We start from the raw sequence: 26,761 nt of genomic DNA, 5'->3' as shown, positions 1-26,761 counted from the left end.
GAAAGAAAGAAAGAAGGAGGGGGAGAAAACTCAGGTACAGTGGTTCCCAGCTCTAGGAAAGTGGAGGTAGTGGGATCAGGAGTTCAAGGTCAGCCTCACCTACAAAGTGAGTTTGAGACCAACCTAAGATGCATGAACTACTACTAAGAGGGAGAGGGGGAGAAAGATATTACATTTGTTTATGATTTTCAAATGTTTAATTGGTTTTATTAATCTAAGATAGTGTGAGTATCTTTCAAGAATTAATCATTTTAATTTCATGCCCCTGAAGAGTACCAGCCTGAAAACATCATCTGGGTGTTTAATAAAAATCTGTATGTTGACAAAGACAGCACACAAACAACCCCAGAGACACACCACTAGATTCTTCCCACTTTAGCTCTTATTTCAGGGTCACCGGTGGGAGGAAAGTGTGGAGCTCAGGAGTCCGTGGAGAAGTTCCTGGTGTTAGCTCATGCTGGGGAAGATTTAAGGTTTAAAGGGAAAGTCTGAGAAAGTGCCCCCAGCGATTCGCACAACAGCCAGCAGGCATCGTAAGAGCTGATTTAGCCCATCTTGATGAGATGACAGAAAGTGTGTTTCCAAGGCGCGTGGCCCCCATGAGCAAGCTCATAAATTGTGGTGTCGTAGATATCCAATCTGACAATGGCAGTGACAGCTAAACCACAGGACAACAGGACAGGATGGGCAGAGGGAGTTCTTCCTGACGCTAGGATGTGGAGTCACCAAAGACACAGTGACCTCACTCTAGAAAGGAAGGTCATGCTAGCAAGCTGGAGTATCCTCCCTCTGTCTTTAGGGGTGACCCTTCCATGTCTGAATAAGTAAGTCATCTGTCCTCCCATTGGTTCCTTTTTGGCTCCTGCCTAATACAGAGTTCTGTTTGATTTTCTCAAGCCCAGGCCTGCTTTTCCTCCACACTGTGTCCTCAATGGAGTGGGCTGTGTGGCCCAATGAGGCAGGCTGCACCCTCCTTTATCTCCCTCCTCCTCACTGTTGTCCCCTCTCCAAGGTGACAGGCCAGCCTCCTTTCCTCTGCCTCCTCCCTGCTCTGACCAAGAGTTGCCCATTCCCACCTGCTGTTCTGTTCTGCTCTCCGTGGGCCGCTTATGGCCAGGCACAGTTGCCAGCTCTGGGGATTTTCTAGCTGTCTTCCTGTTGAGTTAAGGACGCTCCCTTCTGATCCTAGTGTGCTGAGAGGTATTGTCATCAGTGAGGGTCAGGTTTGTCATGTGCTGCTGCAGCTGTTGAGATGATCACGTGACTGTTTCCCCCCTGCCCATGTGACGGATCACAGTGAAGGATTTTCAAGCATTGAACCCACTTTGTGTGATGAATCCTACCCTGCCAAGGCAGCCAGTTCCCACCCACGGTTGGTTTCATTTGCTGGTACATGCTTGCCCTCAGGTGTGATGGGTCGGAAGCCAACTTGTCAAGTGCTGTCCAAACGCTGGGCTCACAGCGTGAGGAGGAAGGGTTCTTCCATCTTCCTGGAACCTTGGGCTTTCTGCACGTGCATGTCATCTGTGACTAGTTGCGCTGTGCATCTCCAGCAATAGGCAGCAGCTCGCCCTCGGGCCTCACTCCTCTTCCACATCTAACAGCCAGAGGTGGTTGTTTGCTGGGTGTTCGCATGCCCTTGGGACAGTGCAGTGCCTTCCAGGACTCCTCCATGCCGGGCCTATGCTAGGACCCAGTGCTGTTGGCCTGGTTATGTTTAAGCTGGGACTCTTCTGGAGTGGGGTATATAGAACGCAAACATGTAATTTAAAGAGAATTAAAGGAATCACCAGGCAGCCTCCATCTGGATGAAGGGAAAGAATATTATCTTAGGCCAGCAGTCAGCATGCTTCTGCAGAGACCAGACGGAATAATTTTGGGTGTTTTGCCACGGCTCAGCTCTTGCCTGGAGCACCATGCCCTCACATGGGAGCTTTCCATTTCAACAGCTGTAGGACTATCTCCTTCAGTTGCGATTCACGTTTTGCTGCTGAGACTGCCCATCTTTTTATTAATCGGGCTTCCTGTGAAATGCTTGCTGGGGTCCTTTTTTTTTTTTTTTTTTTTTTTTTTTTTTTTTTTTTTTTTTTTTTTTTTTTTTGTCTTTTTCTGCCCTGTCTTGATCTCATTGAAGACCTTCTCCCATTCTCCTCAAGGGACCACCAGTTCAGGTCTTGAAATGAGGAGCTGCTGTGCACTGTGTGGGAGGCATGCCCCCTTCATCCTTCTGCATGGCGGCCAGTGTCCCTGCAGTTCATTGTCAATCCCACCTTCACCTCATCGTCCTGCAGCTCCACCTCTGTCCACCCCCTTCCCACAGAGCCTCTGAACGCCTCATATGACCATTGGTCAGTTTCTCTGTCCTGGCCCCAGCTCTACATGTTTCTAATCACTGTAACTTATGAGTGCACCTTAGTAACTTTTTGTTGTGGGTAAGATCGAATCCAGACTCCAGGGTATGGGAGGCAGATGCTCCACTCTGAGCAGCTCTCCAGTCCTCATGGATACATCCTGGCTAACTAGTATGCAACTCCTTGTTCTTGAAGAGTTTTTTAAAACCATTTTTTCTAAGTTCCATTAAAAATATTAAAGGTTGGGGATAATAGCTCGGTTGATACCCACTTAACAGATGTGGTGGCGCAGGCCTTTAATCCCAGCACTCGGGAGGCAGAGGCAGGTGAATATCTGGGAGTTTGAGAGCAGTCTGGTCTAGGCCAGGGAACAAAATCATAAAGACCTGGGTTTGACCCCTAGGACCTACATTTTAACAAGCCAGGCACTGTGGTCCCTGAGGAAGCGAGGATCCCTGGGGGGTTCGCAGGCCCCCCTGGGGTGTGAATCCGTGAGCCCCACAACTCAGTCTCAAACACACGAGGCAGGCAGCACCTGAGGCATGGCACCCGAACTTAACCTTTGGCCTCTTACACCTCCATACCCTACACCCTCACACCCCAGAAACACTAAAAACACATAGAGACGTACCTTAGAGTGTTCCCGAAGCTGTCAACCGCCCTTTCTACTGTGTGTTACTGAATACCATCTTCCATTGTAGAATTTCATAGAAACGGATAATGAGGGCAACGGCATTCTCCGGCGAAGGGACATCAAGAACGCACTGTATGGCTTTGACATCCCCCTCACCCCACGGGAATTTGAGAAGCTTTGGCAAACGTAAGTGCCTCTAATCTGCAGTGGGGCTGTTGTTGTGTGTCTGGCCAATTTGTTACAGGTCTCAGGGGAAGCGTACATGCCCGTCTCTCACCAGGGTCTCAGGGAAACATCCATGCACAGCCCTTACCAGGACCTCTGGGAAGTGAGCTGGGGATGAGTTTCTTTGGCTGCATCCAATCCTGTGTCTTGGGTCCTCCTTCCTGGTGGAAAGTAACTGACTGTGGGTAGACACACCGGTCCTCAGGTCTCTAAAGAACTGGGTATTCCCCAGCAGTAGTACTGAGTGGAGAGGTTTGAAAAGTCATAGTTCAAGCTCCTGGTTTCTCTGCAACAGGGAAAGAAATTACAGTCCCACCAGCTCTCAGGGAACTCTTTCAGCAGAGACAGCAAAGGTGAAGACAGTCTGCCCATGTCTAGAGCTGGCAATCTATGCTGACAAGTTTATTGAGAACATAAGCAAACTTTGACAACTTGGAGCAGTTTTCGAGGGGCGGGGAGCGCTCTTAAACTGGGATAGGATCTGATGCAAAGGCCATTTTTCAAATGCATTTTAGACTTAGCTGATTTGAACCAGGCCCCTGTGTTGATGCCTGGGTTTCCAGTATGCTAACAGAGCACTGTGCTCCGAACTAACAGTACAGCAAGCTGTGAGCTAACAGTGCAGTGAGCTATGAGTTAACAGTGCAGTGAGCTATGAGTTAACAGTGCAGTGAGCTATGAGTTAACAGTGCAGTGAGCTATGAGTTAACAGTGCAGTGAGCTGTGAGCTAACAGTGCAGTGAGCTGTGAGCTAACAGTGCAGTGAGTTGCGAGCTCTGGTTCCATCTCTGAGTGACTTTTTCTTCAGTACATGCTGGGCAGCCCCCGCGTCCTCGGGATGTGTGCGCCAGCATCACATGCCCACTTGAGGTCATGTTCACTGAATGGTATATTCTGTTTCCAGCTTTTCACCTGCCCATGGTGGAAGACTTAAATAAAAGCTGAGTCTAGAAGTGGGCGGTCTGTTTCTGCCTAACTGGCAAGTGCAGCTTGGAGTTACTGCATGGGAGGCTAGGACTTCATGTGTTCAAGGGGGAAAGGGCAAAGGTAGAGAGTTCATGGTGGTATCTGTCACATGGGGTATATCCTCAAGAAGGGGTCATTCAAGTGCAGGAGCATCCAGGAGTGTCTACCTTAAGCATCCAGTAGGAACAGAAACTTGGGCTTTATTCAAGGAATGAAAACAAAGATGTCAAAAGGTCTGGAAGCCTAAAAGGGACCATGATATTCACTGGGGACCAGAAGCCAGTGGAAAAGCCAAGGAAGGAGGGCTGCACAGAAATTCCTCCCAAACCACCCCAGTTTCATGGTTCATAGGAAATCAGGGCTTCTCTTACAGATCATAAAACTGCCTAGAAGCTGCTAGCATCCCAGTTGGCACTGAACAGGAGCCGCCACTACTGTCCCAGCAGGGCTCTGACCTCATCTGCCATCTGTTGATCTGGATCTCCTTGGAACAGTGGGTGGGACACAGAGGTCCTGCAGGAGGAGCAAGGAATGGCATGTCACTTTTCAGGACAATGGCTGCTGGAAGCCAGGGCAGCCAGAAGACAGACAGTAGGACTTCCCAAGATGAGGTGTTGTAGCCGTGCATGGCAGCTTAACTCCATGAAGGCCAGGTCACAGTGGACCTTTTCCTGAGGACCAGAAAAACAGTCTGAACAGACCCACATTCTAGAAACCTCCCTGGGCTATAGGCAGGAAGGGAGTTGCAGGAGACCAGCCTGGAGCTCAGAGGCCAACGGGGCTCTTGGTTCTAAGCAGGAGGAAGCTGCCAGCTCTCCTGAAAGAGAAAGGGAAAGGAGCTAAGGGTCAAGGATTCAGGTGGTCATGTCAGCCTTCGGCAGCCTGGAAGGGAGACCGTGTGCAAAGGCAGAAGCTCCAGGGATGTGATGCACAGAGCAGCTCATATGCTCAGCGGTGGGGCCCTGGGCTCCATTGGGAACAGTATAGGGCACTCTGCAGTATGTGTGGAGAACGCAAGGCATCTGCAGCCAGAACAGTTAACCAGATGGAAATTCGGATCAGAAAGGTTGTTCAGGTGAGATCAAGGAGAGCAGACAGCAGGCACATGGACTGGGTATCACCTCTTCATCCCACCTCCCCCCCCCCCCCCAGTCTCTCAGCTGTGGATGAAAACAAGCAGCTCTCCACTTTTGCAGCAGGAGGCACTATGAACAGTGAGGCCACCCCCTCTGTGGTGCTCAGGACCTCAACAGCCTCCTCCGGCTATCCTAACACTAGATTGTACCCGGAAACAGCAATGAGACAGGTGAACCCCAGGGCTGACTGATAGTGTAAGAGATGCAGTGTACCCCACTGCTCTGGATAAACAGGGTCCAGAAAGTCTGGAGTAGCTCATACCAACATGATGCCTTCCTGTTCAGGGAATCTGGATGTGTCCAAATGATACCAGAATAGGGATTCTGCCAGGAGCGAAGAGGAAAGTGGTGTGGGTCTTCTGAAAACCCGATTATTAGAGAACACAACAGATCTAGGCAGAAAAGGCTTTCAGCATCCATTATTCACTCAGTACTTTCTTGAGCCTTTGAAGTGCACTTCCTAGAGCTGTGGATTAGCCTGGGAGGGCCTGGTTTATGCTGTGGAGATAAATTAATAAACTGACCCCATATCTTAGTGGCTCAGGCTCCTCCATATTCCCCTTGTCACCAAAACTCCACAGTGTGCCTGATGTTTCTTGAGGACATCTCTCTCCCAGGAAGTGAGGAAGACTCAGCCAGCTTTCAGGGGCAGCTTCAGCATCTCTGTGGGTGCTCACCCTACAAGGGAGGGGGGACTGTAGAGCTGGAGGGCCACACGTGGGCTCTTCTCGTTGCCAGAGATGGCTCTAGGGGTTGACGAAACAAAGGACTGCTGCCCACCGAACCAGCTCTGGAGCTGTAATCCTGAGCTCCCAAGAGCAGCCAGCAGTTCTAGACTTCAGCCCCCTCACCAGACATGCACTCACCTTCAGTCACACGGTCCCTCCAGAGACTGTCTGGCTCCTGAGGGTCCCAGCTAAAGAGCAGCTGATTCTCCAGTGTCCATGTTGCAGCTCCAGGACAGGATGCCTCAGCCGAGTCTAAGTCAGCAGCCACTGCACCCAAGACTTCGGGGCTGGGGAAAGCGTGCCCCATGAGCAGAGTGTCTAGAAGGAGCTGAGGATATACCACTTAATATGGAAAAATCCTAAGACCATAGCCTTTCCAGGGCACATGGGGTGGGACAGGGCCTTCCCTGGAGCAACATTAGCATTCTGAGGCATCCAAGGTCTCATTCCATCAGGTGGGGCTCAAATTATTTGAATCCATAAAGCAACTTCTTGGAAACTATGACGAAATCCTGTTATGGATGTGCTGTTATAATAGAAGGGAGGGTACAGTAGGTGCTGCCAAGTTAGGAGTTCTGTGGAGACCAGCAGATATGGAGACCAGCAGGTGTAGAAGACCAGAAGGCGTGGAGACCAGCAGGTGTGGAGACCAACAGGCGTAGGAGACCAGCAGGCGTGGGAGACCAGCAGGCCTGGAAGACCAGCAGGCCTGGAAGACCAGCAGGCCTGGAGGCCAGCAGGCCGTGGAAGACCAGCAGGCCGTGGAAGACCAGCAGGCATGGGAGACCAGCAGGCATGGGAGACCAGCAGGCGTGGAGATCAGCAGGTGTGGAGATCAGCAGGTGTGGAGACCAGCCAGGAGGCCCCACCTGGAAGATGGGCGGCACTTAATATTGGTTTATACTCAGTTCTGTCAGGGTCCTATGTTGGAACTCAGTTATAAAATAGTGCTTTACAGTATGGAGCTGTATGTCAGTATTCAAATCTAACCAAGAACTCTGAAAAAGAAGCCATGCTGTAGGCCATCACTCCTGTTTTCCATTAATAGGAAATGAGGTTGCTCTTGTCATCACTGAAGGCAGAGAGAAGCCTGGATGCCCTGCATAGATGTCAACTCGGTGATGTTTGGACACAGTGTGCCTCAAGATCAAGTGCCTCAAGGCTGAGTGGTCAGGGCCTGCAGCTTAGAAAGAGGATTGGCTGGGCAGAAACATGTCACTCATGAGGCCCAACATGGGAACTTTGCCACAGGCTGGAGCAGCAAAGGACTCCAGCAGACACAGGAGCCTGTGCCCCATGGCTCTGTGCAAGGCTAGAGCGTTAGACCTGGGAGAGCAGAGGAAGTGACCTGGCACTGGATGGGTGTACATCAGAGGCCACCTCATCTGTTGCAGTTCTGTCGGGACTTGCTAAATGTGCCCGGTGGACACCAGCATAGGAAGTTGGCCACTTTTCATCTGAAGAGCAGCTGTTTGAGCCATCAAACCACTCTCTAAGATGGTGCCATAGAGAATCCCTCCCATTCTAGCTGCACAAGGTTCCTGGTTCCCCTCCACATGGTCTGGGTCATCTGCAGGACATGTCCCATAGCTTTGACCATGCCCTTTACCTCCAGGTCCTGAAACACATGTAAGAATCCAGTGTCCACATAGCATGAAGGACTGACTCCCAGCGAATCTGAGCAATGGATGCTCATGTCTTCAGGGCCCACGTATGACTGATCACAGTGCACACCAAATGGGCAGGGTCACCTGCCTGTATCATGAGTTCATGGCCACTGTTATGGCAAATGGCAGCTTTTATGGGGCCTCCACTCAGGACACGTTTTCCTTGGCACATCTGTTGCGCAGCCATTTTAAAATTCAACCTTTATAGGCAGTTGGGTTTTTTTTTAATGTTACACAGAGGATTGCATAATGAAGGGTGAGGTTATGTAAGCAGAATTAGCTCTATGATTATTCACATTCATAGCAATATTTTTTTGCAACAGTGCAATCTGCTCTTCCATGTCTCTGTGATGAGAAGAGCCTGTTTGTGATCTTCATTAATAATGTAATTAAGAAGTGCCTTTTCATTCAGCCCAAGTGTCACAGCAGAGAACAGACTATGGGGGAATCTGTGCCTTAGAAATACACCGCCTGAGTCTGGAACATGGACGGACACACACACACACACACACACACACACGCACACGCACACGCGCGCGTGAGGATCATTTGGCTATAGCAAGCCTGCCTCAGGCCTGCAAGCTGAGAGCAATGGATAAAATAACATTGGTGCCTCAGGAAGCTTGCATGCACCAGGAGACATGAACCGAACCCAGCAGCTGGTAGAGCCCATACTTGGCTTGCAGCCAGCAACAGCTACTACAGACCCTGCCTGGATGTCCCCATAAGCATTAATTGTCCCTCACTAGCCCCTAAGAATCCAAGGGAGGTCAGGATCATGAGACTTTAGACCTGGGAGGAGGGAAAGGATTTCCCCAGTATGGACCATGAGAAGGAGGGTTGCTGACCCTCTTTCAGCAGCTCTCCCGTGAGAATGGGGGTCCTGGGAATACTGTTGGGGAGTGTCTTACTTAAGTCACATGGTACATCACTCTGGTGTCAGGCTAGGTGCCGCCTGGAGGCTAGACAGGTGCTCTGTGTTTTGTTTTATTTAAATATTTTTTAGATTTATTTATCTTATGTATTAGTGTTTTACCTGCATATATGCATGTGTGTGTGTGTGTGTGTGTATGCGTGCGTGTCCCACACATGTGCCTGGTGTCCTAGGAGACCAGAAGAGGGCATTAGATCCCCTAGAACAAGAGTTATGGGTAGTTCTGAGTCCCCATGTGGATGCTGAGAATCAAACCCAAACCCTCTGAAAGTGCAGCCAGTGTTCTTAATCACTGAGCTACCTCTTCAGCCCCGTGTGTATTGTTTTGAAAACAAAACTCACAGAAAGTACAGGCCGGCTGTACTTTCCTGAATTAAAGAGTATGAAAGTCGTGTTAATCACACGCACCTGGGACAGGCTTGCGGGCTATTCATAAGTGGTAACAAGCCCACATGCAGCTGTCCGGAGTCTACCATGAAGGGCTGCCATGGCTCCTGAGAGTTGGTAGGGTCTTGCTAGGGGTACCGCGGTACCCTGAACTGCCTTAGCTGAGGGAGTACAGTCTCCAGAGGGTGACTCCCTTCCTCTCCATGTCAGTCAGGTCTGAAGGGAAACTGCAGGTCCACAGAGCACAGGGGGACCAGAGGCTAAGAGACAAGGCTACATCTCCAATAGGCATCCAGGCAGGCATGCTAGCTAACCGGCAGGGTGATAGCCTTTTGACTTGTGGCATCCCTGCATATTGGAGCACAAGCGCTCACACCTGTCATAGCTGCCAGCTCTCTTCTGTCACTGCTCTACCTGTGAGCTCTTAGAAGAAAAAAATAACTCACCTCATTGGCAGGGCACAGTGTGGCCATACTGGGGTGTCTCTTTGGGTACCACACAGAGAGTGCCTCCCAAAACCAGTGTTGTCCCTCAGGGAACTGGGCTTGCATGCAGTAAATGGGATATCCTGACTCCTGTAGCTCCTAAATTAATCTCGGAAAGACCACATCTATAGATTTCATTTTTTCATTGGTGAGCTGTGGGCCGAAATCCTTCTGTTAAAAACAAATGCCTCAAAAAGAAAAAAAGAAGAAGAAAATGGTCAATTTGCCTTAAAATTTTTATTGAAGTAATTCTATTCTATGTGAATAGCATCAGGAGATAAAACCTCCATTATTCCTTTTTTAATGAATTATAATTCAGAAAAATCTTGATAACAGAAAATGACTTAAAAGGCACAATGCACAGTTCTTATCTTGTTTTCCTTCTAGGCTCTCTCGCTGGGTATGTGTAATTGGTGTCTCTTCAAAGTGGGAATGGGGGCTTTCAACATCTTGAATCAAGTGGGACTCATTTATTGAGGCTTCAGGATAGAATATGCTTCTGAAAGAATTTCTTCTAACCCTTAGTACAGTCCATTTACACAGAAAAATGTGTGCAGGGGGGTTTCAGTGGCCTGGAATTGCCACCGTGTTTCCACAGACATGGCCGCTGTGTGATTTGAGTCCATGCTCTTAGGGGAGGTCACACTGATGACGGAGCCAGTGTACGTGTGGGTCACTCAGGGCTCCCGTTAGGTATAAGTGCAGAGATGGTCAGAGGCACAGACCTAGACTAGATTTGTGATGAGTCTGTTGGGCTTGTTTGTAGCTAGCCAGGAAGAAAACTTCCCCCAAACTGTTGACGTGGTCCTGGCCCCTGAATGCCAGCCCACCCTCCATGCCACTGATGACAACATCGTTTTTTTGTTTTTGAAAGCTATGACACGGAGGGAAGGGGCTACATCACGTACCAAGAGTTTCTGGAGAGACTGGGCATCCGGTACTCGCCGAAGGTCCACCGGCCCTACAGGGAAGACTATTTCAACTTCCTGGGTCACTTCACGAAGCCCAAGCAGATCCAGGAGGAAATCCAGGAGCTGGAGCAGATGACCGAAAGGTGGGTGTGTCAGTACTGGGGGCTGCTTCTGGATTCTGTCCTCATTCACCCAAACAGCGGAGGCTGCTCTGACAGGACTCCTGTAAGGCTATAACATCGTGCCCCACTGTAGAGCCTAGAAATCATCTTTGCCAAAGAGCCACAGAACAGGAAGCTTCCACACGTCTTTCCCTCACGTGCTCTTTCCTATGTTATTAGCCCCTCCTTGAATATTGGCCCTTCCTGGTTGTGCACTTGCATGGTGCCTGCACCCTGCTGTGGCCCATCTGGAGTGTAGGCCCCATAGGATGTCTGTGATACCCCCACAGGCATCACGTAAGCACGTTTAGATGGATGTATGGATGAATGAATGGCTGTGGTTTAACTCACCACTTCTGCTTAGAGGATTTATCTTCAGGACAACCCAGAGTTGCTTCACCGTTGCACAGGGTGACACACAGTACACCTTTGACGTCAACAAAGGAAGCGCCTTCCCATCTTGAGTCAGCATGCTGGCCTTGAGGAGTATGACCTGGTGTCTGCCTATTGAAACGATTGCTGGAAACAATGGAATGCACGTGACAATGGTCCACAGGCCATGAGGGTTTGAAATGAATAGACCAGGATATCTGTACCTGAGCAAGGCCAGGGAGACATGGAGTGAGGCCGAGCCATTGGCTATGTAATTGGCTGCGGCTCTTCTTGATTTTACCTGTGTGTGCGACTGTCCCTTGCTTGTCCTATCAAATGGTGGGACTCGGCTCCCATCTCCACCCCACACACTACATGGCACCCAAGTGGAAAAGGGGCTACTGAAGGAACCTCCAAAGGAAGCAAGGAAGCCACAGACACAGTAGGAATGAGATGGGTTTAAGAGGCAAGCAGGTGGAATTTACCCCTGGATTATGTTGAAGTTACCGCACCACAGAAACTGCAGGCCGAGAATTGAGTTTGTGAAATTCAGTGTAAAATATGCACAAAGCTGGTATAAATCAAATATGCCACAAACTGATGAAAAGTGGAATTTATCTTCAGCAGACAGGGCTGGCCTCATTACCCATGAGGGTCTTCACTCCCGTCTCTCCCCCAACGTGTGAGTAATGAGGCTCCTTGGCCCTTCTGAACGCATGTGCTTTCTCTTCTCTATGCTGGTGGCAGTGCAGGGATGAGCTGAAGAGATGCGCGACACTACATTCTCACCCCCAGGACCAGATAACTCATGCACACTTGCTTGACCTCCTGCCTCCATGGCACTGTCTTACCAGAGAAGACAAACAACTGATCAGCTCCATTTTCTTTTCTTTTCTTTTCTTTTTAATCATCTTGGCCCAGGCATAGTGCTGCCTGCTAGCAAACCCAATGCTGAAGAGGTGGAGAAAAGTGGGTCCTTGGGGCTTACTGGTCAGCTGGTTCTCAACCTGGGGAGTTGCAGGCCAGGAAGGGACCCTGGCTCAAAACAAAGTGATGGCTTCTAAGGAGCAACACCCAGCACCACCACCGCTGGCTCCGTGCACACCCGCAGCACACACAAGATCCTGGCTTGCAGGAAGCGTTAAATAATGACTGCCCATCAGGGCGACTAGCTTTCTGAACTCCGATCGGATCGGTAGATGAACTGAAGGGATGGAGAAATAGGTTTTTGTTTCAATTGCACGGATTTGATTTTGCTAGGAGTGCCCTAGTGCATGTTAAAGGTGAAGCAGAGGCTTCTGTGGTCCTGTATTCATTCTCCAGGCCTTTATTCTGCTCTTAAGAATGAAAGTCAGAAAAGCCACAGTGACCAGACACTGGCACAGACCCTTCTAGAATGCACATGGAGAGGGGGCAGCTAAACCCAGCAGAGAAGGAAGGTCACAGCGGGGTCCTTGTCAGCCTCCCTGGTCAGAGCCAGAAGAAGACAAGACCCCAGAACAGTCGTGCTGCTCAGTGTGGGCCAACAGTAGCTCTGCTTGGCGGCGTTCTTCCATCTCTGCTCCAAGCCCTCATTTACTCTGTGCACATGTTTACTCTGAAAGGGAAATAATTGCTGCTCACAAGACAGTCCAAGAAATGCTGAATGCCTCAATTTTCTAAAAATATGTATCTCCAAAAACTGTTTTGATCCTCTTCACTTTCATCCGCTTTCATTTCGAAGAGCTAAGTGGGATGGCATTGTCGTGTGACAAGCAGGGGCTCCGTATCCGTAGCATGGGGCTGGGGTAAGCAGCCCAAGGCAGGTGCTGTCGGTACACTCCGGACACCCAGCATGCTCTCCTAGGTCAGACATCAGTATCACGAGCCTGTTGCAAGACAGGAGGCCCGCAAGGGAAGGGCCTGGGCCTCCACATGGCTTCTGCCAAGTACCATCCTCTCTGCCGACCAGCCAGTGCCTCACCACAGCCTGCCTCTCCTGCATTCCGACAGTTTTGGTTCAGCGGTTTGTTTCCAGCCTTGCTCAAGGAGCCATCCCACAAATACGAAGTGGAGATGATGGACAGGAGCCAGAACAGTTTTAACATTTAGAACAGATGACCCATTCTGTCCCCTGAGGGACAACCAGGAACCAAGATGGCACCTGAGCCATCTTGTTTTAGGAGAAAGATGCTTGGAGACATGAAAGAGTGAAGATGACAGAATCTAAACAGTCTGTCACAGGCCACGCTAGGTAGGGGAGGCAGGAGAATGCATGTGCCCATCCATGTGCATGTGTGTGCTGGCTATTTGGAGGCCAGAGGTCAACCTCAGGTGCTATTCTTCATGATCTTTGAGACAAGGCCTCTCAGTGACCTGGAGCTTGTCTTTAGGCTAGGCTAGCAGGTGAGATCCAGAGATCTGCCCGTCTGCCTTCCCAGAGCTGGGGATTAAGCTCAGGCCCGCACACTTGCACAGCACAGTCCTGTCACCTTGGTGTTGGTCAGCTGGTGTCCAGTGAGACCAGCTCCAGTGTTTACAACAGCGGTCCACTGCGGCTGTGAGGCTCAGGGGTTCCTCGCACCAGCTCTTCTTCCTTCCTGCCAGCCCACTGTGCTGTGCACGCGTCCTCTCCATGACCCCAGACCTGTCCCTCTATGATCTTGGTTCCACTGAGGATGCCTATTTGAGGCCCTTGTGTGCCCAACACCCAGAGCAGCACACTCACATAGTGGGTGCACACATACATTTACTGAGGGAAGAGGCATTTTTCTTGCCTGCCATATCCTTGTGTTAAATTCTTGGTTCCCTTTGAAAAGCACCAGCTCTAACACAAACACAGGGCCAACATTTCTCCAGGGCAGTTTTGCTAATGATAGCAGTAATAAAACAGCAGTGGCAGAGGCTGATAGCTTTTCTTAGGGACACCTTTTCATGTAAACATTGCACCAAGCCCACAAAGCACCTTCCAAATTAGCTCTTGGCTGAGCAATCAAGTTGTCACAGCAGAGTGGGCATCAAAAATCGCTTTTCTCCTGGCTTTAGGTGTCTGAGGTGGCTTCTCTTTCAGGGAGAAGCTCATGGAACATTATGAAGAGATCAGCAAGGCACTCAACATGCTAGAAAAATCCAAGATGGGCTCTGCATCCCTCTCCAAGGTGCAGAACGCGCTGCAAGAATGTGGGTGTTCCCTGAAGGAAGAGGAGCTTATCAGCCTTCTGAAGAGGTTGCCTGCTGTCCCCCCTCCCTACCTCCCTTCCCTTCCCCCAGTATGCCCCTTGCTGTACTGGACTGGTAATACTGTTCTGTGTTTTAGCCAGAAGCACAGAGACTAGTTTGGTCAGGGCTTAACTTCTCCCAGGGTCCAGTTCCTAGAAATCAGCAGTCCTTTTGCCCCTGCCCCTGCCCCTGCCCCTGCCCCTGCCTCCCACCCTCACAGTCAGTAGCTCAAGGCTTTCTGTTGGTGGCCTTGGAATAGACTGTCTCCTGTCTCTCATTCCTTAGCTTCTACCACCTCACAAAAACACACAGAACTGTAATGGCCCAGTTCTCTGTTGCTGGGGCTGACTCTGGGTGGTCCTTCAGCAGGATACACCTTCCGGTGACCAGCCATCACTTTTCCTTTCTACACAGTACTGTCCTCAGAGTCATGTGATTATTCTTCCCTTTAGTGTCCTGGTTCCTTGTCACCACTGATGAATCCCCTGTGACAAATGTCCCTGTCCAGTGTGTTCAGTCTCCTAAGGCACGCTGTTTTGTGTTCTGTGATTTTTGGAAGTGTTCTTTTTTAAAATATTTATTTATTTATTATGTATACAATATTCTGTTTGTGTATATGCCTGCAGGCCAGAAGAGGGCACCAGACCTCATTACAGATGGTTGTGAGCCACCATGTGGTTGCTGGGAATTGAACTCAGGACCTTTGGAAGAGCAGGCAATGCTCTTAACCACTGAGCCATCTCTCCAGCCCTGGAAGTGTTCTTGTCTTAGCTCATTCATGAGTTCCACTCCTTTGTTCATTTTTAAGCTCCTGATGCTGAACACTGAAGCCACCCTGACTTGACCCCGCAAGGGTTTGGATCTTTCTCAATTAATTTGTATCTCTTACTTTTCTCTTGGGGTTCTAGGAGAATGCCCCGGTTCTCACTTTCAACTCTTCTTTCTCCGACTGTCTCCCAGTATTCAGGGCTTGGGTTTGTCCTCTCTGTGTCATTGTCCCGCAGCAGGTATACTGTTCTTCGTTCACGGACATCCAGTCTCCTTTTTATCAGAAATTAGCAAACTGTTTTTCAAAATGTTCTTGGTGTGTGTGTGGCAGGGAGGGGGGCATGCTTTAGTGGGTAAAGGTGTTTGCTGCCAAGCCTGACCATCTCAGTTCAGTGCTCCGGGTTATGCGAGGAAAGAGCAAATTCCCTCAAGTTGCCCTCTGACTTTTACATGCAAACTGTGGCCCATGTACATGCATGCACATATGCGTATGTGATGGATACATAAATAAAAGTTTTTAACCTTTTAAAACCAGTTTTCTTCACCTGAGAAATCTGTCCTCAGTATGGCTTTTGCAACAGTCCTTCATGTTGGACACATCTTTCAAAAGCATGCTTATGTTACCAGGGATGCTGGGAGCAGAGTAGAAGGAAGTTCCCCAGAGAGGTGAGTCTGGCATGGTTTACACTGCAGGGAAACCTGGTGCATTGTCTCCTTGAAGTTCCCAGTGTCAGCACCTTTACAGCCTTTGTTGGGGATGCTAATTTACCAAAGAATAGAGCATTGTCAGGTTAGACCCAGGGCTCCCAGGTGAACTTGAACTTGAGACAAATGGTACAGCATGGTATCCCAGAGCACACTCAGGATGTGTTAATGCTGAATGACATCTGTCTGTTGGAAATTCTGTTCCTGAGGACCCTGGACCTGTGGGAGGACTGTAGAATCACTCAGTAGGCTGGCCTGAGCAAGGCCCCAGTATATCCAGCTCCCAGCCCCGGTTCCCTTCTGAAGGACAGTTGCCCTGGAGACAGAACTCGAATTCTTTGATCATTCAAATGCTCTGACGCCCGCTTCCGTCTCCCATGTGACTTCTGGTGGAGTCTGATGTGCTTCTTGCTTTTATCCCACGTAGGAACACTTTGCCCTTCCCTCTGGCTCCTTTCGCAATCTTTCTTTCTGTCTTTGGGATCCTGTGGTTTGAGTCTGTCGGTTTGCATCTGCTGTGCTCCGGTGTAGGTCAGTCTGGGTTTGTCTCGCTCCATGTTCACCAAGCTTCCTGGACCTGTGGCTTGGTCGCTCCCATTTCTTCTGGAAGTCTTGGCCATTATTATGAAATGCGGGCAAGGCCACCGTTGTTGCAGGGCCCTGCCTGTCCTGTGACTCTGTGTTTCCCTCTCTGCTTACTCAGCTTCTCCCTTTTTGCCTGGGGTCTTCTTCCGCACATAGCCCATGCTAGTCATGGCTATATATGTTGTATGATATGTGTGTTACATGGAAATGAAGGGCCATGCCATCTTCAACTGCTCTCGTGTTCTCTCCCTCCTTTCAGCGCCTTCCCACTGAATCTATTTCCAGCTGAATAAGAATTGATATGTTCAATGAATAAATCATGGGAAAATGGATACAGATAAATAATTAGTTAAGTGGTTCCGGGAGAGTCTTGTTAAATCGTGGTTAGACTTGATACTTTTATAAACAGCACAAAAGGCCTGGGAGCTTCTGCGCTCCACCTCTCAATAGATGATCAACTTTTCTGTGCATTGAAGCCTTAATAAGGATCCATCACTGAGTCGCTTGTTCCTCCTCAAAGACCCCTTGATGATAAACATCTTGACTATTGGTAATTACATGTAGATTATTCTTTCCTGGATCCAAAATAGACTTTTCCAAACCCTCACAAGGAGGTCCGCATATGCATTTGCTTTATTGCTGCATTTTAATACTGCGCTGGCAGCTCCTCCCTAAAGCATGAAGCAGTGCTGATTGTCTGTCTCCTTGTGTCCCTGTCACATGATCCGTGCCAACGCAAGCAGGCTGAGCTGCTCTGCAGCTGCACCTTGCAAAGCTAGGCCCTTGCCTCTCCTGCAGAAGCATCCGAGTCACTGGAAACTTCTCTTCTGCTCAGTGTCCGAGCTGGTACTCAAGGGCTCCGATAACCAACTCACAGAAGCAGCAACCTTTTTGTGTGCATGTGCGTGTGCAGGTACACATGCATATGTGTATACACGCATGAATGTTGTCTGCCTTTTCGTTCTTCTTTTTTTGAGACAGGAAACCAACCTATAACTCACCAAGTAGGCTATGGTAGCAAACCCCTGGCATCCACATGTCTCCTCCACCTCTGCATCTAGCCTTTAAAACAAACAAACAAAAGAACATGAGGACAGGACCCAGTTCAGGTCGGTGACCTTATTTAGCTGCGCTTTCTCATCCGAGCTATGTTCCCAGCCCAGGAGGATGGGGACGGGAAGGCATGAAACTTTATTCTGAGTCACACTGGGTGTTTGTAGGAAACTCTCCAGCCTTACTCAAGTTATTCTTTTGCAATTTGAAGGGAATTGTTTCCCAGTCCAAGTTGAGGGCACAAAGGGGCCATCACTGCTCCATGGATGTCCTTGTGGGGACATATACTGAGATGGAGTTTTTATTGAGGAAATATTAAGCTAGATAAGTTTTGCACAATACCCTCGGAGAGCTTTGGGCTTGACAGCCTCATTTCAGTGAGACTTAGAAAAGAATTTAGTGCGTTTGCCTCAGTTCCCCCATCCTTGTAGTCTCTCTGACACACATAACTCCTCCTCTGAGTTCCCCTGCCACGCCTCCCTGCACACCACCATGACAGGAAGCTCCTCTCCAGGCCGTAGCTCAGATGGCTGGTGCCCAGTTAGGTTTGCTATCCTCCCAGTCCCTTCCACAAATGCCCCAAGGGCTGGCCAGCATCTCTCACCCAGCAACCCTTGCTGCTTCCTGCTCTTTGAAACTCTGAGCCCCAGTACCCAGCTGTCAGGTCTTGGGTCTTCAGGATAGGGCAGCCCATCCCATGGCCTCACCTCTGGGCAACCCTCAGTCTTGCCTCTCGTAGCTCTCGCCTTGTTCCTCTTTGTGGTGGCACTCATGTGTGCACATCAGAAACCAGCACAAGTGGGCCTGTGCCAGCAGGGTGGGCACCCTCCTCTTGAAGCCATTCTCCCGCCCCCCCACCACATACACACTGCCCCTGTATTCTGCAACTGTTTGTTGAATGAATAAGCAACTTTTCTTTTCAATGAATCTATTCTTTTCTTTTGTGGGAGAAGCTTGGGCATCAGTGTGCATAACAATTGCATCAATCCCCTCGACTTCTTGAGAGCACTTGAGATCAGCAAGACAAGCAAAGCTCAGCCGAAAGAAAAAGAAGAAAGCTCTCCACGGACCAGCTTCTCCAGGCTGAACCCCGAGGAGGTGGTGAAGAGCATGCAGGCGGTTGTGGAATCCTCCCAGCCTGCTTTGTTAAAGGTATGGTAGATTGCAAAGAGCCCAGTCAGGTAAAGTCACCTCCGTCCCTCCCAGCGGCTCCAAGCCCTGCCCAGATCCACCTCCCCCAAGTCTCCTGAGCATCCTCAGTGGATCCTGAGTGGATCCAGGTTGCTGATTGGAGCAGTTGCACCTCCAAGATTGCTCTGAGAAAAAAAAAAAACAAAACACCCTGACCCTGCTCAGCCCATTGAGGTAGATTCAGCAAATACCAGGCAATCTGAGGCAACAGGGCCAGCTAGAGAAGAGAGATGGTCCAGAAACAAGCTGAAGCCACAGGACCAGGCAGAGAAGACAGAGTTGAGGGACAAGCTGAGACCACAGGGTCAGGCAGAGAAGACAGAGACACCCAGCCTCATACAAGTGATAAGATGAGGCTGACAATCCGGGCTATGCTCAGACCTCCACACCTGCACTTTGGCACAAGTGTGCTCACGTTCATACACACAAGTATAGTTTGTTTTGAAGGACAGGGAAACTGGATGACAGTGGCTCACATATCTCGTGAGCTCTCAGTGTGCTCAAGAAAGTGACCCATGGGGATAAGTGATGTTAAAGTGGCCTTCAGAAGGTTGAACAGGACAGGGGGCATCACGAAGACAGCTGTGAAGGAGACCAGAAAGCTGTGGGTCATCCGAGGAGAAGGGTGTTCTTCCTCTGTCCCTTGAGTGGCCCACTTATGTGATGTGGTGGCTGGAACCATGCTGGTGTCTTTGGAAAGAGTGATGTGGAACTATGCTCCTAAAGGTGTGTCCCCAGCCTGGTCCACAGGTGGCTGAGGCCAGCATACCAACCCCAGGTGACAGTCAGCTCCGACCAGCAGATTGCCAGAGGCCACTAGGACCATGTGCTTGAGGCCCTCACCAGGGAGAACCACCCCCACATTCAGAGTCCTAGCCTCCACCCCAAGAGGGCTTGGCTTACATTGATGGAGGCTTCCAGAGCTTTGTAGACATCATTCTGCCTGCCTGCAGGGAGCTTCAGTGGGGTGCCAACCCTCATGAGAATCCATGGATTTCATCTGTCCTTGAGCATAGCCTGCAGGTTGGGGCCACTCTTTCTGTTGTACAGGAGGGAAAACTGAGGCTCAGGGCGAATGAATTTGCCATAGTCTCGCAGGCCATCGGTAGCAGAGCTGTGAACGTAGCTGGACAGAGAAGGACCAGTCCATTCCCTTTTCCAGTTCTGGAAGGCCCAAGAAATCCTAGCTGGGTATGCTGACTCATACCTGTTATCTCACATTGCTTGGGAAGCTGAGGCAGGAGAATTGCTGCAGGTAGTATACTAGCCTGATCTATATAGAAAGAACACTGTCTCTGGAGAAATGTAGAGGTATTTTACTGCCATGCGTTGTGTCTGTTGCTCACCAGTGACATCAAGTTTAGTATCTTAGATTATAAAGCCCTCCCAGGCAGAGGTTCCCAAGGCCACCTCTCTAAACCTAGTAGATCCATTTACTCCCTTTGCTCTTGGACCCAGAAATGAGGGGCAGTGGGGAAAGATGCCGAAAGATGGGTTTAAACTAGACAGCTGGGAGGTGCCACAGAACTTGGCCTCTATCCTACAAAGCAGGCATGCCAGTATCTAGCTCTCTGTGAGGACTTAGCATCCCAGGTAGTTGGCCAGAAGTAAGGGGGAAGACAGTTCTGCAGTGCATCTTCCGTGTGAGCCGTAGGAGGCCAGGCATCCCCAGGCTTGTCAGTTTCAGGACCAGCCAAGACTCCCAGTTTCTGCATACTGGCCCTATTTTCAGATTTTCAGAAGCACCACTCAGGAACAAAACTCCATGTCCAGGGTGGTTTGTTGTTCTTCGGGCCATAAGTGGCACAGCTTGGCATCTCTTAGGATGTTTCTGAAGCTGGGGGCCGTGGGCCCCAGGGAGGAACCACAGTGGATATTACTGAAAAGTGTTCTTTGTGTGGCCTGAGGTTTTGTTGTAGAGAGTGCAGGAGGTGAGCTGTGGGGTGCAGGCAGGCTGAGGTCAGGGAAGAGGAAGGGGTGAGACTGGTTCAGGGTGGCCACTAGAGGGGACCAGGCGTCTGAATACATCACTGAGTGCCACTGCAGATGCCACACACCTGTCTTGTTTCCAGGCAATACAGCAACACTGTACCCTTGCAGCCTTCTATAGACTTCAAAGTCCTTTCCTGTTCAGCTCCTACACCCATGCTGTGGCTAGCAGACCGAGTTTACCCACAGACGCCCAGGAGGATCAGGCCCTGTGGCGAGAGGGAGCTGGACCCACACTGCTTCTCGAGCGTTACCCAGAATGCCACAGTGTCTCCCACACCACATAACTTCCGCACTCTCACAGCACAAACTGCTCCTTGTGCTTGATCTTCAGATGGCTGTGCACCTGGCTCCCACATCCCCGTACCTTTCCGCCAAATACTCACTCACAACCGCCCTCAGCTAAGTGCCCTTCATGGAGAATGCGCTGAAGTTGAGGGAGATCAGGACTTAGCCGAGCATCTCAGCCCAGGATCCAGGTCAGGGACTGCCCCACTTCCTCAGTGACTGCAGGCTGTAAAGCTCTGTAGTGCTTTGTTTACTATACTTCCTGCCCCAAGGTGTTCCTACAAAGCACTGATCAAGAAAGCAGGCTCAGGGGAGCTGGACTGGAGCTTGCAGGCACGTTAATTTTTTACTTCTAAAAAAGGCATTTTTGTCAGGCGGTGGTGTCACACTTCTTTATTCCCAGCACTCGGGAGGCAGAGGCAGGTGGATCTCTGTGAGTTCGAGGCCAACCTGGTCTACAGAGCTAGCTAGTTCCAGGACAACTAGGATTGTTACACAGAGAAACCCTGTCTGTGTGTGGAGGGGGAGGCATTTCAAGTCCACCACTTGATACAAACTTCCCAGTGCAGTAAGAATGAATGATTTCCTTTGAACAGATGAAAAGAAACGTGTGCACTGTTCATAGCACGTTTTTACATCTTCCTAGTTGATGACCGCATGCCTCTACCTGCAGTTTGTCATGATTGCCGCTGACACCTGCAGTGTGTCAGGGTGACTGCACGGTTTGGCCCATGGTGTGGGCACAGCCCCTCAAGCATAGGCTGCGGCATTCATTTGCCAGTAGCCTTACCAGCTTTCCTTGTGTTTGTTTGCTTTAGGCATTTTCTGCCCTGGATAAAGAGGACACTGGGTTTGTGAAGGCCATGGACTTTGGAGATGTCCTGAAGAGTTTCTGTCAGAAACTAACAGATAACCAGTATCATTATTTTTTGAGGAAATTAAGACTCCACCTAACACCCACCATACACTGGAAGTACTTCCTGGAGAACTTCGGCTCCTTCCTGGAGGAGGTAAGGTGGCGTCCTGCAACGCACCAACAAGGAACAATTGATTCAAAATGAAAAACTGATAAAACTGTGTGGAGGGCTGGGAGGGAAAGTGTATCCTCTGCTTCATGGGGAAGTGGGGTTTGTTTGTTTGTTTGTTTGAAAGAAAGAAAGAAAGAAAGCCCAAGCGCTTGCTTTTATTCCGTGCCTTTCGCACTCAGAGGCTCTTAGATCCCAGAAGATGATCTGATGTCCAGGGAAACGAGGCCACCGTGGCCTACTGAGGGCTGCCCCGGCCGAGCGCCAGGCAGAGATGAATGTGCAAGTGGGGTGGGTCATGACAGACGCCCAGGTGGGAAGCCAGGGAGGACTCCATGGAGGGGCGATGGCAACAGCTGCCCACGGGGCTCTTCTCTGTCGTCTCCGGAGAGGGACTCTGGATGAACTTGCCACTTGTTGCGAGCTTGCTTCTCATGGCTGCAGAAGTGGGATCAGCATCACTGACAGCAGTTCCAGCCTAGCTGATTGAGTGGACAGCATGTGCTGGGGGAGGGGCCGTACCTGCTGTGACCCCTGATGGAGGGAAACATTTAATGTGGAGGAATAGGAGGGATAAACCAGTAGATAAACCACAGAGAGCCCATGATAGATGGGGCTGTCCTCTGTGCTGGCTGCTTTGGTTCTTTCTTGATGTCCCTTCCAGTTGTCTGTGTATGTGTGACCATATGTTGACACCCAAGCTCACTGTCCTCAGTCATATGTCTAACAGGTAAGTCCTAGAGAGGAGACAGAGCCAGTGGTAGGAACCTCCAGGTTAGGCACCACCTAATTTAGTATGCCAATTTTATAAGACTTTGGCCCGGAGATTCTAGGTGACCTCCCCAGTGAGTACAGGCTGATGTGTGAACCCAGGAGGCCTGGCTTCCAGTTTCCCACTTGTGGATATCCTCCTGCCTCAGCCTCCTAAGACTTGGGATTACAGTCAAGAGCCAGCATGCCCAGTTTTCACTAATGTTAACATTGGCTTTAGTTCACTTACATAAGCTATTACAAAAATAATCTCAATATTAAATGGAATCTGTCAAGAGCACACTAGTATTCTTGTACATGCATGTATACATGTGTGTGTGTTCACACCCTTCTGCTGGAAGCATGTAGGTTATCTTGGGTTTCCTCCATGAAAGACAATAGCCTCTGTGCCTGTCTTCTGTGACGTACATGTATACATATACACATATGTGATGCATGTGTGTAAACATGCATGTGCAAGCATGTGCAGGGGTACACACACACAAACACTGCTGTTCCATGTGAAGTAGCTATTGGTTCTGATGCTGCCTGCGTCTCTTAGGTGGTTATTCAGTGCACACTGGACTTCCTGATGCACCGTGGCCCCGCCAGCCCACTGTGTTTTCAGCCACATTAGCCTCTGCCTTGGTGTTAATGATTTCAGCTGCAGAGATTGCAGGCCCTTGTCGCCTGTAAGTTGCAAAGACCTTCTCCTGGTCTGTGGCAGGATTGTGATCTTCACATCTGGTGGCTGTTGCTCTCCACTGTGGTTATGCTTTTCGTCATCTTATCAGAAATACATTGTTTGTTGTACAGATTTCAGAAAAGGCAGCAGTCATGTGACCCCCACAGTGATGGTGGCTTGTCACTGTGAGTGCCGTGAGCTCCCGATCATCCCTGTGTGTTTCCTCACTATTAACTGGGTGAGGGAGGTGACAGACCGCTTTCACCAAGTCATGTCCCTGCTTCTGCCCACTGCAAGAAAGGCAGTTTCCAGGCCGATGCTTCTGCACTTCGTCGAAGATGGTCGTTTCTGTTTTTAATGCATTTGACACACTTCCTCCAGCTAGGCCACTACCTTCGGGGGCCATTTTCTTTCCAGCCACCACAGGTCCACTTGGTGTTGCTTGTATGTGGATGTGGGGTTGGATAACCTATCAGGGAGCTCATCTTTGGGGAAGTCTGATTTTCCCTCTCTTCGCAGCCGTTAATTACCTGTGCCTCTCCATCTAGGGGTGGAGCCTTGTGAGATTCCCCCATCCACCGTGGCATGTCCACTCATCATTGTTCAGGTCTTGTTTAGGCAGCTGTGGTTTTGAGATATGGCTGCAGCCTCCCTGTCCTAGCTAGACGACACAGTCTCCCAGCAGACTTCTGGTTCTCTGGTTCTCCCCATTTTCCAGCCTTCCCGTCTACAATGTTCCTGAAGGCTCGGGAGTAGGGTTGTATTGTAGATATATCCACTGGGACTGGGAACCCTGTGGTCATCTGCTTTCTTCATTTTGACCAGTTTGGGCTTTCTGTGGGATCTCCATCCATATGTCTCCATCTGTTCTGAAAAGGGAGCTTCTCAGAGGAGGAGTGAGAGCTACACTTATCTGTGGGTGTAGCAAGATAATAAAAACTCAGATATTGGGGTTCAGCCTGAAGACCAGAAAAGCAAAACAGCCAGCCACTGGCTCTTAACTCTATCTCAGTCTGAAATGGCGATCCTGCCTCCAAGAATCCTCAGAATGAGACTGAGAGTTGTCTCCTCCCATTTTATAATCCTCTCTAGTACTGGAATTAAAGGCCTGCACCACCACCACCTGGTTTCTATGGCAAAGTAGTGTGGCAACTGGGAATTAAAGGTGTGCGTCACCACTGCCTGGTCTGTAAGGCTGGCCAGGGCAGCTGTTTTACTCCATGATCTTCAAGCAAGCTTTGCTTGTTAAAATACAGATGAAATATCACTACATGTGAGTATAGGGATAGGTCTCTAGACCGCAGTTAAGAATTGTGCTGGTTTAGGAATGTTCCTGCCCAGTTTCTCCATGGGTGCTGGAATCCAATTCTGGTCCACATGCTTGCGTGATGAGCGTTTTATCCACTGAACCACCTCCCCAGACCCCATAAGTCTACATTTTAAGGAAACCCAGAACAAAAATGACTGAGATCAAAGGACATGAATATTTTTATTGATCTTAAAAGCAACTCCCTATAAGATATTTTTTAAACAGTTGTCTATGTTTTAAAGTCTCAGGTGATTGAATGTGGGTAGTGTTCATGGCTTTAGGGAACATCTGTGGTTGCCATGTGTCCATCACACACTAGTTAACTTGAATCCATTGCTTTAAAGGGGAGAGTTGAGACTGTCCCTCTGTTGATCAGTGTGGCTGTTTTGGGGTGTGGGGCGGTTTGAAAGTGATCCACAAGGGGAGTAGCTCTAATGGGAGGAGTGGCTTTGTTGGAGTAGGTGTGGCCTTGTTGGAGGAAGTATGTCACTGTAGGGGTGGGTTTTCAGGTCTCCTATGCTCAAGCTATACGCAATGAAACAGACCACTTGCTGTGACCTACAAGTCAAGATGTAGGACTCTCAGCCCCTTCTCCAGCACCATGTCTGCCTGCCTGTCGCCGTGTCCCCCCATGATGACAATGAACTAAACCTTTGAACTGTAAGCCACCCAATTAATTGATTTCCTTTATAACAGTTGCCTTGGTCATGGTGTCTCTTGACAACAACAGCAACCCTAAGACAGGGTCCTTCTCTCTGCTCCTCTGCATGGGTCTTTCCAGGCAGGCTCTGTAAGCAACGGGGTTTGGGGTTTGCTAGAGGTTTCAGCACTCTTGGGATTCCTTTTAAAATTATTTTTAATTTTTAAAAATTGTTTTATTTGTTTGTGTCTGAGTATGTGTACACATGCTGTCCAGAGAGGCCAAAGGTGTTGGATCCCCCTGGAGCAGAGTTACAGGAAATTATACATCACCTGGTGTATGATCCCTGCCTTCCAGAGTGCCTGCTCCAGCCCGGGGGATAGTGAACAAGGGCTAGGTCACATGCCTGATGTGAGGGTGTGCTCCAAAACAGGTGGGAAACTGGAGGCAGGCCTGTGTGAGAAGGAGACTTATGGGGGAGGGGCCTTAGCCAAGACAGGAATGATCAGGGCCTGTCAGCATGGGGTCGCTGGCGTGTGGGTGAAGTTGAGGTCTTTAGGAAGAGGCATGCCAGGTTTAAGGTCCTAAGGTAACTAAAGCAGCTGCTAGTGTGGAAGTGCCCATGTCTGCTCAGGCTGACAACAAAAGACCCGTAGAGGCCAAATGTGGGAGAGGCAGAGCCCGTACCTCAGTGGCCACACAGGACCCCCCCCACCCGGGGGGGGTACCACTAGGGCTCTACCTGGGGCACTTGGAGGACCCCACACCAGCTATTAGGGGTTCTCTTTATAAGTCACCTCATCTCCAGACACACTTTGCCCAACACCCCATGAGGGTTCTGGAGGAAGGGCCAATGGAGTGATATTAAGTGATCAGCAGTGGAAGACTGGAAGAGCCCAGCCCACAGAGGCAGCCGCTGCCACCCTCTCTACGCCTTCATTCATTAGCGATTAACTGTACCACAGTGAGACTGGCCTAGGAGGATGCTGCAGAAAGGTAGCCACACCCCATCCCTGCATAGCTCCCAGCATTCTGAGGACACCTGGCTGAGAGGTGAATACCTCAGCCTGGGTGCACCACAAGATGCCATTTACCAGGATGTCAATCCGAGCCAGGGACCACAGGCTTAAGGGACCATATAGACCTCTGTGAAGGGGATCATCGCACAGCGCCATGTGGGTGTCCCTTGTCCTGTTTACTCACCAGTTGGAGCGGGAAGCGGGGACAGAGGCCACCCACCAGCTCTTGAGTGCTTTGCAGAGCATGGGCGTCTTGCTCTGGGCCACCAAGAATGACTGGGGACTCCTGCTCCATGTGACTGGGGAGGTGGAGGGAAGCTGAAGCTTTCCTCACTGAACCTGCTACAGCTTAATCCCAGGCTCTTCACCAGGAAAGGTCAGAAGTGATAGGGCTGGGTAAAGCATCCCTTAAGCTCATTAATGGGACACCAGTCATCCTTTTCCTCTGTGGATGCAGAGGAGGCAAGTAATTAAAGAGATTACTGATGTAATTAAGGAAGCCAGCACCTTCTGCAGAAAGGAAGTCAGCAGAGATCACTGCCTAGCCAAGGCTGCTGGATCCTTGGGAGATAGGACTGTGCTCATGCCCTCAGTGAGAC

The 26,761-nt window shown here is 49.9% G+C and overlaps 1 protein-coding gene across 3 annotated transcripts in view; it reads left to right on the top strand.

Annotated features, from left to right (window-relative positions):
- Positions 1-26,761, top strand: part of Efcab6 (EF-hand calcium binding domain 6) — a 166,603-nt gene that overhangs the window by 116,981 nt on the left and 22,861 nt on the right. For 2 of the 3 annotated variants that reach the window (XM_038343334.1, XM_038343335.1), the window contains 5 exons: positions 3,053-3,171; positions 10,388-10,567; positions 14,007-14,162; positions 18,220-18,418; positions 21,553-21,744. In XM_038343334.1, coding sequence (XP_038199262.1) covers positions 3,053-3,171; positions 10,388-10,567; positions 14,007-14,162; positions 18,220-18,418; positions 21,553-21,744 — 846 coding nt within the window. Of the gene's footprint in view, positions 1-3,052; positions 3,172-10,387; positions 10,576-13,990; positions 14,163-18,219; positions 18,419-21,552; positions 21,745-26,761 lie in introns of all 3 variants that reach the window. The other variant, XM_038343332.1, reaches the window with a different exon arrangement.

The sequence above is a fragment of the Arvicola amphibius genome, chromosome 9 (genome assembly GCF_903992535.2).
Source record: "Arvicola amphibius chromosome 9, mArvAmp1.2, whole genome shotgun sequence".
Lineage (NCBI taxonomy): Eukaryota > Metazoa > Chordata > Mammalia > Rodentia > Cricetidae > Arvicola > Arvicola amphibius.
The sequence above is the reverse complement of the archived record's forward strand: the minus strand, read 5'-3'. Positions and strand labels throughout refer to the sequence as shown.